At 34.7% G+C, this 11635-nt stretch overlaps 1 protein-coding gene across 6 annotated transcripts in view; it reads left to right on the top strand.

The window, feature by feature from the left end:
- LOC146160448 (talin-2-like) overlaps positions 1-11635 on the top strand; it is a 30613-nt gene continuing 18978 nt past the window's right edge. For all 6 annotated transcript variants that reach the window (XM_083384022.1, XM_083384021.1, XM_083384019.1 and 3 more), the window contains exons 1-18: positions 1-241; positions 1022-1119; positions 1235-1309; positions 1387-1441; positions 1970-2043; positions 4101-4182; positions 4574-4716; positions 4837-4964; positions 6028-6196; positions 6395-6550; positions 6657-6835; positions 7033-7210; positions 8514-8627; positions 10054-10159; positions 10357-10496; positions 10633-10791; positions 10959-11126; positions 11340-11537. In XM_083384022.1, coding sequence (XP_083240148.1) covers positions 106-241; positions 1022-1119; positions 1235-1309; positions 1387-1441; positions 1970-2043; positions 4101-4182; positions 4574-4716; positions 4837-4964; positions 6028-6196; positions 6395-6550; positions 6657-6835; positions 7033-7210; positions 8514-8627; positions 10054-10159; positions 10357-10496; positions 10633-10791; positions 10959-11126; positions 11340-11537 — 2358 coding nt within the window. In that variant the 5' untranslated portion in view covers positions 1-105. The remainder of the gene's footprint in view (positions 242-1021; positions 1120-1234; positions 1310-1386; positions 1442-1969; positions 2044-4100; positions 4183-4573; positions 4717-4836; positions 4965-6027; positions 6197-6394; positions 6551-6656; positions 6836-7032; positions 7211-8513; positions 8628-10053; positions 10160-10356; positions 10497-10632; positions 10792-10958; positions 11127-11339; positions 11538-11635) is intronic.

Here is an 11635-nt window from a genome sequence, read left to right as displayed (position 1 = left end):
CGGATGTTTTAGGACGCATAACTTCTGGTGATAACGTTTTATAATTCCAATTATATGGTTATTAAACCTTTGCCTCGGTAGCAGAACGACAGCGAAAGTGCCATCATGGAAAAACTAGCGCTAAAGATTCACATCAAACAGGCAAGTGCCACAAAGACGATGAACTTCGATCCTTCCTGCATAGTATATGATGCCTGTCGCATTATAAGGGAGAAGGCGCCTGAGGCCCAACTTGGTCAAGGTAGGTAAAGCGTAAGGCTTCAGCTAATTTGTATCTGAAATTTCTAAGAGGCTTGGCTGTTAATCCAAGCTGTTATCGCCAGCAAAAACGAAATGAACCTGTTTCACATTCGTTTTTAAAAAATATTAATTATCGCCCCTCTTTGTGAATAATGCGTTTTTTAAATGTTCTTGGCCATTTAGCATTAAAATAACATCGTCCCACATTTTGTGGTAAAAAACTGTATAATGAAAGGATCAGTGTTCATTGCGGCTGACCTAGAACTCATTTATAGCCTTTGTTTTACTCATTGTCGTTTGTGCTAATTAAGCTTGTTTTCTTCCAAGCCTTTTTAGTGAAATTAATTACCAAACACTCTCTTTTGGAATTGATTGACGTTTGCCCCTGTCACGGGTCTTCGCGCAGTAAAACACGCCTTCCTTCATTCCATATATGGCAAATTCGTACGTTGATTCGCAAGCGACTGTTATATATCTACTGCCCTCTTTAACAGCTAGATGCGCTTTAAGCATGTCATTTTTGTGCTGGTATCCACAGTACGCTACTAACTTACACTTTATGCAGTTAAACTTAAACATAATGCGTTGCCTCGTTTGCGGGAATCCGGGTTGTCAAGTTTATACGACATACGTGTTACAACTGGCTGTGTGCCATTCTGATTTTTGTTTTACAATCAGTTTTTATAGCTTAAGAATACCGCGCCGTTACCACTTGTCATTGATTTTATAACCTGCGGTCGGGTATGTTTTACAATATGAAACATCTTTATTGTGTTGTCAGCTCAAGATTACAGCCTGTTTCTATCGGATAAGGATCCTAAAAAGGGAGTCTGGTTGGAGTCCCGTCGTCCACTGGAATATTACCTGCTGAGAAAAGGGGTACGTGCTATAATTTTACGCGAAAACAGAAAACGGAAAACTTTGCATTACTGTTATAACGTAACGCGTACTGGCATAACATTTATAATCGATTTGATTCTTGGTAATATTTCAGGATGTGCTCGAATATAAACAGAAGCATCGGCCTTTGAAAATCCGTACCCTGGACGCGTCCATCAAAACAGTCATGGTATAATTGTATTTTATTGAAACCTTATTTGCACTGTGTCGCATTTTCATATATAATATATTTACTTGTTGTTTTAGATCGATGACAGCAACACTGTTGGCCAACTGATGATAACAATTTGCACGAGATTAGGTAGGCGTGTCTACTCACGTGCACTTCTATAGGACATTCTTTCCCACAGTTTGTTTGGGGATGTTGTCTGTTGTTGGCTGGAATGATTTCCTGAATCTAATAATCCCAAAGTCACGTCATTTTGCATTTACTGTGCCTATGTAATCGGAGACACGTCACATTTTGTTAACAAGGGCTACACGATATTTTGTTTTAAACATTTGGTTTTCACATCTTATTTATTACATTTTCCACAAAAAGGAGATTACTTCTAATGCATTTTTTTTCTAAAACTGTCACTAAATTCATCCTGTTAGTAGTTAATAAACATATTGTTGCTTCAGGCTAAATACCTATTATGCTACTTGATTTTATCCAGTGATGCAGTAGGGTTTTAACTATAACTACCTGGCATTTTAATTGTTTATTTCTAAAGTGCAATTTTAATATGATGCTATTGTTGATGTTATTTTATGCAGAAATCATTACTATTTGTATGTAAAGACTTTACCTGAATGAGTAGCACTGGGATTTTTTTTTATGTTTTAGGAATTGTAAATCATGAAGAATATTCACTAGTCCGTGATGTTATGCTAGCGGAAGATCAAAATGCTGCTAAAAAGGTAACATTTTTTGTTCCATGCGCTTTTTTCGTCCGAAAGAAATGCACAATTTACAAAACAAATTTAGCTGAAAATTAACGTTACTGGATAACCGCCTGAGGCCTCAGCCCCCAAGTAGACAAGTGGACTAAATTAATTATACTTTGAATTATAATCAATAGCGGTTGTTTAATCCCTAAAGCAGACTTATAGTTTTATAGTCATTATTAACCTACTGGACAAAGTTATAAAGATTCATTTTTTATAACAATTCGTGCTCCGGTCTTGGTATGTTGCGGGTAGTTTTTTTTTTATTTACTTCAATCGGTCTTTCTAAACCTATTATTTAGTGAGATTTTGTTACGTCATTTTCGCTTCGCAAATTCTCTCCTGAAGTAATATTAAACAGATCAGAGGCTCGTAGAAATAACTTTTCCCTACTGCAGTAGACCGTTTTCGATCGTGATCGACATATTGTAAGCTAAGGACTTTTTACCACGTGCGAAGCGTTTGGTCATTTTCTTGTTGTAGTTGCGCAAAAGTGTATCGTAAGCCATTTAACGATACGTTTGGCCGTCAGTAATTAAAGTTAGACATAATTTGTTACGAATTAATAAATTAGTACTGGAATCATTTTAATTGATCTACGATAAATTATCTTACAGCCAATACGAAAGGCAAATTATTGCGTAAGTCTCTAGCGATTCATGCTTGTGCTACTACAAAAGCGAATTAAACAAGAGCATTAGGCATGACAAAAAGTACTAATCATTTAAAAATGTTCAGTAAACAATCGAGGCCGACGATACGAGTACTATGTTAAATCCATGAAATTAAAAATAGGTTGATTGGTCAAAAAACATGAGGACGTTTCAGACGGCGTATTGACATTTTTTGCGAGTTGTATTTCTTCCGGCCTAGTGTTGATTGATCGACACTCATCCGACTGGCGAGTGCAAATTTTAACTGAATATCAACCCTGTCTTGTTTCAACCTTAAAAAATAAAATATAAAGTTTCCTCAATGTTCGTTCAATTGACAATCTAAACCGTAACTGAGAAACTTGAATTTGAACTTTTAAATCGTAAAAACGCCAAAATTGGAAACTAAGGCAATCGAATTTGCAATATTTTTGCTTAATTTGGCAAACAATATAAGACACTGGTTTATTTAACTAAACATTAAATTGTAAAAAAAATACGCCGTGGCGTTCACGTTCAATGCGACAAAAACAAATATCTTACAACGTTGAGCTTTTAAACTATAGGAATGTTTGTTTAACAAAGTTGAAAATGTGTGAAATGCAAGATAAGATAAAAAAATCGCCCTTTAAATAACTCTTATACACTCGTTATTTGGTATTTTTATCATAAAAAACATTCACATTTTGTAAGTTTAGTTGCAGTAAGTGTTAACGTCACTAACTCTCGTGCTAATCGTTAAACTGCAATTAGTTTTAGCGACGCTTATCAATTGGGTATTGTGAAAAAATAGAATATCAAGTAAGTTTATTGTTCAGCGCAAAGGGCAGTTTCTTTATTTTGAGCAAAGTAGATTGCAACTATACGTTCGTAGTTTTATTGCAGGTGCGCACTCGCTTTAGTAAAAACATTTTTTTTATGAAAAAGTTAGAAAGGACTAAAAAAGTTACAGTGGGGCGTTGGCTAAACATCGCCAAAGCTGTTACCTAAACGCTGTCACGTTATTCATATGATTATTAGGCACCAACCCCAGTTTAGGAACTCCTAATTTAAAGCATCTTACTTTTTCAGAACAAAGCATTAATTTTTTTTTTTGAAAAGCGCCTTACGATGTTTTAAACTGTTAATTTAAGTTTATAAAAGATTTGGGAAGCTTAATTCTAGTAAAGCTGACTGAATTACTGCAAAAGTAATTTTCTTGTTACAGTTGGTATAATAACAATATACATAACATTATTTTGTGGACGCCAATGGAGTACATAAGAATATAAGAAACCGGTTCTGTGTGATATAATTAAAAGGTTTTTAACTAACGTTTTAAGAACCTTGGCTGTGCCAAGGTTGTTGTAATATTTTTTCTGATGTATTGTTAAACAGGATACTGGGACATTGCTCAGACCAGGAACTACAGACAGGAAATTTGAAACTTTGAAAAAGAAGCTCCATACAGATGATGAATGTAAGAGCACACCACAAAATATGTTAGAACTGTTGTGATCTAACTACAGGTGTATTTTGTGTGCAACCTTTGTTTAAATGCCACAATGATCAAAACCTAAGTACCCACTGCAGAGCTTATCGTTGCCCACATGACAATCGTAAATTAATAAAACTTAGCGATAAATTAAAGAAAAATAGAGGTTAAAACTGAAAATTAACCAAAATTAAATAGTTTAAATTAACTTATTTTAAACCGTAATCGCTACAATTGTGTCAAAGTTTTGGTGTAATATTGTTCGCATTTATCCAATAAAGCAAACTACCGCAGTTACACTGGGTCCTCACCATGTGTAGAATACTAATGCCAATGGTCGCCACAAACTTGTAATAACCAGTCATGTGTTGTTCAGTAAACTGGTTAAATCATGGACAAACACTGCGCGAACAGGGAGTTGAAGAGATGGAAACCTTGATTCTTAGAAGGAAATACTTTTATTCTGATCAAAACGTTGACTCCAGAGATCCTATTCAACTAAACTTACTTTATGTTCAGGTATTTACTACTTTCGTGTAGTTCTAAAACTTATAACAATAGCCATTCAATACATTATCAAAGCCACTTTTACAGAATTTTATGTTGGATAAGTCTCTTAGCTTTTTTTATTGTATTTAGTCACGCGATGGCATCATCAAGGGACAATATCCAATCAATGAAAAGGACGCAACTGCCTTTGCTGCCCTACAATGTCAAATTCAACTTGGCCCACATGACGAAAAAAAGCACAAGACCGGTTATATAGAGTAAGTTTCATTCTGATGGGTTAAATTCAAGTTCAACGTTGGCATTGAATTAAAGTTTGCATTCGCCATTCGGGAGTCAGGCGTACCAATCAGCACTCACCTGAACGAAATGACAGTTGTCAAAAATGCCGGCACGCCGTCCGCCAAAATCTATCCCAATTGTTTTTTAATAATTTAAACTTCTTTACTATTTGGGTGGGTTTTTAAACTGCAATACAGTGTGTTTTTTACACGCATGAATGGATAAATGGTATGTAGTTATTTGCTCGACACTAACTAACGATTTTATCCGAAATCCTGACGACCACAAGTGCACATGCGACTTAATTAACGATGATTTGAACTATTGATGAGAAATCTATTCATAGATTTATAGTCATTACAACGGTTCTGGACAAATAAAAAAAACATGTTTTTTAAATCTTTTTTTTTTGTCACAGTTCGCGTCATGGAGCTGTCACTGTAAACACTCAAAACATACCTTTATAACGTTCTTCTTCACATGCCGTTAAGTAGACTTTTTTTTTTAAAATTCCCCTCTATCGACATGCAGCACGCAAATCATATTTTCCTTTTGAAATAAAAAGGGATAAAAATGGTAAGTTAAGAAAGCTAATTTCCCAACAATAAACAAGTCATATGGATGGAGAGTGTCATCGTGGCATGTTGCTGGTATTTTTTTTATCCACATTAATCGGTCTTTATAGTTCGCTATTGTTTAGTGATATTTTATGTCATTTCCACAGCGCTAAATATATTTTTTGTACCACGTGCTCTTTTGTACCACGTGATGCGTATGGTTTAATTTTTGTTAAGTTGCGCAAGAGTGTATTGTAAGGCATTAAACAAAATAATTTGCCTTCAGTCGTTTAAGATAAACATAATTTGTTACGGGTCACAAACGTGAGACCTAGGGTAGGAAAAAATGCATTTACAAAGTTAAAGTAGCCAAAAAATATGTTGTATCGCCTGGTGCCCAGTATGTAAAAGAAACGTATTAATTTTGCCGCGGGCCGTTTGGTTTGCATCCCCACCCCGGTGCTATACATTGTGTTTTTCACAGATTGAAAGACTTTTTGCCCAAGGAATATGTAAGAAGCAGAGGCATTGAGAAGAAAATTTTTGGTGAACATAAGGCATTGGACATGCTTAATGAGATTGAGGCCAAGGTGAAATACACCAAAAAGTGTAGAGCTCTCAAGACATATGGTGTCACATTTTTTCTGGTCAAGGTAATAACATAATAACGATTTTTAGTGTATGTTTACTTGCTGCAACGTATGTCGTCTCATTGTCACTTACTATGTATTTTAAAGTTTTAATCGACTTACTTCGTGTGCTATGGAAAAATATATCTTTGTAAATATGTTTAAAACTAACTTAAGTCAGTATAAATATAGAAATGTTTACTATGAAAAAACATGTAACAGGAAAAAATGAAAGGACGTAACAAGTTGGTTCCTCGTCTGCTTGGTATAACGCGTGAATCCGTTATGCGAGTAGATGAACGTACAAAAGACATGATTAAAGTCTGGCCACTCACTTCCGTCAAACGTTGGGCAGCCTCACCAAAATCTTTCACATTGGTAATTTTTATTAATTTGTTTTCTGTTGTATAATTCGTATTGTTGTTTCTCGAGTTTGTCTGTTTCTAAATTACTTTAATCTTGATTTTTTTTTAATTTTTTTTAGGATTTTGGTGACTACCAAGATGGCTACTACAGCGTTCAAACCACTGAAGGTGATCAGATAGCACAACTCATTGCAGGATATATTGATATTATCTTGAAGAAGCGGCAAGCCAAAGACAACTATGGAGTTGACATGGATGAAGATGCAGCAATGGTTGAAGACGTTGTTTCACCACGAAGGTTTGCTAAAATTAAGTTAAATAATCTAAAAAACAAATATTTTTAAAAATTGTTGACCTAGCCTGCAGACATTTTTTGAACATTGTCTTAACGCAGCATTGTTTATACAATAACAAAGAAGCTTTGCTAGATTTCACAAATATTTATAACAATAAGAACGATTGCTAGATTTGTCAAATGCTGTATTCTTCTTGCAGAGCCCAAATGGTTGGGATGCACGGAGGTTCAGCGGGCCAGTACCACTCTGGGTCAGTTGCAATGCCAGGGGTTATTCGTAACTCATCAGCGACCCCAGATTCTTATTCAATGGGTGCAATGCAACCACCCTCGCACGTCACAACTCATAACAACCTTTCTTATGGTGGACAACCATTGGTAAGAATTTTTACACTGGCCTTTTATGCCAGGGCTAATCAGCTGTTTTTGGCGAAGATACGAACGGAAGCCATTTTTTCCAGGCCCGGTCAAGTTAAATATTTAAAAATATTTCTAATGTAACGTGTCTCAGAATCACAACACGATTTATTGTTCTCCTAGTCAGTTTGTGAGAGGAACTATTTCTTCTCCACCTCCAGGTATACACTCAGTCTATAGTAAGCCAACGTAGCAATTGTTTTTTTTTCTAACGCTTTTCTTCTTACGCTTTGTAAGTATATATGTGTTTTGTCCTCTAAATATAAATTAAGCAGGGGGGCTGAAAGGTTATATTTAAACCACAATTTGTGACAAACCAAGTGTTAAAAAACAGGATATGACAAAAATAAAATTACAAAATATTTACCTATTATGACAAGGGTGCCATGGCCCAGGCTGGCAGAATCTTGCCAGCCTTCTGGTGACAAGCATTTTTGGCGTAAATTCGTGCCCCTAAACTTATATTATGTGTTCGTCAAAGGAATGTGTACCTTGCCATGTTTAGGCGATAAACAAGACTATTAAGAAGTAAATGAATTAGCCAAAATTTGTTGTAACATAAAGAAATAAATATGTGGTATGCCCAAGTACAGCTTGGACTGGGAGTGAACATGTCTAGGAGAGAAACAAGCATACCTAAAGGAAGGTGAAGTTCGCGCAAAGGGCAAACATTTTTTGCGTTTACGTAATTAAAACAGCCAAAAATATAGTTTTAGCCTTACATGGAACAGCATGGCATAGTGCATCCTCGTTATCCCCATGCAAATGTCATACCTGTCTATTTAACAGGAATGGCGACTATCATGATTGCTTTTTTAACTTAATAAAGAAGTACTTGCCAAATCAAGTAAAACTGCAAATTCACAACAGTTTTATCGAAGTTTAGTACTTTTTAAACTAATAAACAATCTATATGCCTAACACTGGCTTTTCCCTGCTAAACATCGTGCTTCGTACTTCCCTAACTTTTTTCAGAATGGCACAAAAAAATTATTTCCTGCCAATTTTAGTGCATAATGTTCATACAGATATGAATATGTGTAGAACAAGCACACGTCTTTTTAGAAAATCGATCTTTCAAAAAAAAAAAAAAATTAAAACTTTTTTTTTTGGCTAATTTCTTTTTTTTTTTTTTTTTTTTTGGCTGTCTGATTCTTCGGCCGACATAGTCGCCAATTCGCCACCTTTCTGTCATACTGCCATGGCCCTTCTGAAATATTCCTGCTAAATCTTCTATTTAATCTAAACTTTCCTAAACATACAGACTGCTGCACAACAGGCATTTATGGGCAACATAGAGCATGGGTTTAATGCATGTCGGGCTGCCCATGAAGGATTTAACACCAAAGCTCACCTACCACCTCTTGGTTCCGATGCAGTAGGTTACACTTTTGTTACTTTTTATAGTGTTTATTTATTGTTTTATATAAAATTTGCTGCTATTAGGTAGATTTCAAGAATAAAATTTTATTAAAACAAGTATATACATATTTTAACTATATATGTCAACATGTATTGTTTTAGAAATGCTCATTGTGAATTTTTTAGGCTCGTAACTGTTAGCATGTACTTAAGGTTGAATAACCGTGTAGTGAGTATTTTTACTATTTTTAGTCTAAATTACTAAATCACATATTTTGCAATTTTATGTAGTTTATTAAAATTGACTAAGATGTGTTTCTGTTTCATGCAATATCGTTGATAATTAATTTGATGTTTATTAAAGATAGTTTACATATTTTAAATGAATTTCAGGAAAATAGTAGCCTATCAAATGTAAGTACAATGTAAAAGTTCTTACACTTCAAAAGAATTTGCTTCTTTTGCAGTGCTACAATTTGTTATTGATACTGGGATATTAATAACATGTGATAGAAGACGACCATTTAGCTGCATTTAGCAGCATTTATTCTTTGTATAGTTCAGTTTCTGTATAAAGGAAATTGCAACTCTTTACCCTTATTTGACTTTTTAACTGAGAAGGAAGTGTTGTAATGCTTAATTGCTTTCTTGTCAGCCTGCTATAATACTGTGGGCATCCATGTGCACTAAGTTTTTATTTGCATAACAAATTGAAATATAAAAAGTCAACCAACCAATGTTAAACTAAACATTTTTGGACTGTACGGTTATACCACCTAGGAAGCAGTATTGTTTAATGATGTTGCATTGTATTTTTATAGAATAAAAATTAGAGCATATAAAAATGCAATTAGTAACAGCAATTAAATTTGTTCACTATTAAGATTAAAAATATATATCATTAACCACAGTAGCATGCAGAAAAACCCTAATAATTAAAAATGATAGTTAACCGTCACTTGCTTTTTCCATGCTGGTTTAGCATATTTCAAACTGGCAATTTTGTGTTAACTTTAAGTTATTGCTTGTTAACGCTGAGCGTTAAACATTATTAACTGTCTAAATAATTCTTAGATATTTTTAGAGTAACCACTTGCCACATTACACAAAATCTCGACCATAACAACAAAATGTTATCTTAAATGGTTTAAATTATTTGCTAATTGCCCTAAAACAAAATTGTTTTCTAACAATAAATCATCAATATAAAAAGCAAAAAGAAAAAAAAATCATTTGTGTTTTAGTGGGTGTAGTTTCAAAGTCTCCAGCTTTATGCCATTCTGCTTAACACATGTTTTATGTTTGTCTTTGTGAGACGTGTAGTGCTGTTTACTTTTATTTTAAGCCGTGCATTGCTGTTTATTTTGTTTGTTGCATTGTTTAGTTTAAAGTTTCTAGGTTTTACCTGCTGTGTATGTCAAGTAGTATTTTTGTTTTTATAGGCCTCAAAACAATGGAAGTTAAATGCAATCGAGGAAAACCGACACAATATTCAATCAAATCTTGCTGCAATTGATGCTGCTGCTGCCCTTGTCATCACTAAATCAAGTAAAACATTTAGTTCTTGTTTGTATTTTAAATTAAGGCAAAACATAATTTTTTAATAAGGCAAAACATAATTTTTTAATAAGGCAAAACATAAACTTTTTTTAAAGCGTTAGAGTTTCATTTGTAAAGAATGTTTTTTAAAGATCAATGTTAAACAAAATTAGCAAGAAAGAAAAAAGCACTATGTTTTGTTTCAGGTGATTCGGAAGGTACAAACTACACAACAGTTGGATCAGCTGTAACAACGATAACATCCAATCTAAGCGATCTAACTAACGGTCTTCGACTTATGGCTGCTTTGCTGGAGAATGACAATGATGCTGACAACCTTATGAAGGTATAGTAATAGGGGAAATAGTAAGTTATTTAATAGAAATTGATCTTTGTGACGTATAATGTGTGGAACTTACATTTAATTTGTAAAACTTCTATAAAGCTAAATATTTTTTTTGTTCTAATGAAAAACCCTAAAGGCTGCTCGTGATCTGACGTCTGCAATTAATGACCTATTGCGGGCTGCCCAGCCAAACAGTGGAGAATCCCGACAAAACCTCCTGGCCGCTGCCGGAAAGGTGGGCGATGCAAGTCATGATATCCTCAAATATATCGGAGAGGGAGATGACAACTTCCAGGTTGGTTTGATATCAGAAAACAATTAATCTATTTTATTCCGACCCTCCCTATAGTTTTATGCTATGTATTTTTATAATAAAGAAGAAAAGTTGGTCTGGACTGTAGTTAGTTTATGTCATTTTTCTCTTAAAAATATGCTAAATGTATTTTCTTTTTTAATCTGTAGGATATTTTGATGACCCTGGCGAAAGCAGTAGCCAATGCAACTGCTGCACTTGTTTTACAAGCCAGGACCGTGGCAGGACAAAACAATGACCAAGCCCAAAAAAATCAAGTCATAGCTACAGCCACTAAATGTGCGTTGTCAACATCGCAACTCGTGGCGTGCACCAAGGTTTGTTTCCGGTTTGTTGTTGCCGACCAAAGAACTGCTTTATGCTAAAAACCAACTCATATAAAGTACTTTACTCTTTACATTGGTTGTCTAATACGTAACGACCAATTTGTTATAAAAATCTTGGTTGTAGTTTATTTCGTCGAAATGATTCATTATTGCCATGGCAACTACGCAAGCCTCTAGACAAAAATGATTGTCATTTCCTTCCAGGTTGTTGGACCCACTATTAGCAATCCATCATGTCAAGAACAGCTGATAGATGCTGCACGCGAAGTTTCTGAATCCGTGGACGGCTGTGTTGAAGCCACGCAACTTGCTACTTCCGACCCCAGCTTAATGGGAGCACTCGGAGATGCCGCTACAAATGTTGGAATGGCTCTTAATGACCTTATCAACCATGTGAAACAGGTTATTTTTTTCATAACTGGATATTCGGACATAATTTTTTTGTTATCCAATTGCCTACTTATCATTCGTCGGGTTTAGTAGTTAAATAAATCTTTGTT

Source organism: Ascidiella aspersa, chromosome 3 (genome assembly GCF_963924565.1).
Source record: "Ascidiella aspersa chromosome 3, kaAscAspe10.2, whole genome shotgun sequence".
Classification (NCBI taxonomy): domain Eukaryota; kingdom Metazoa; phylum Chordata; class Ascidiacea; order Phlebobranchia; family Ascidiidae; genus Ascidiella; species Ascidiella aspersa.
This window is presented reverse-complemented; position numbering and strand designations above follow the sequence as displayed.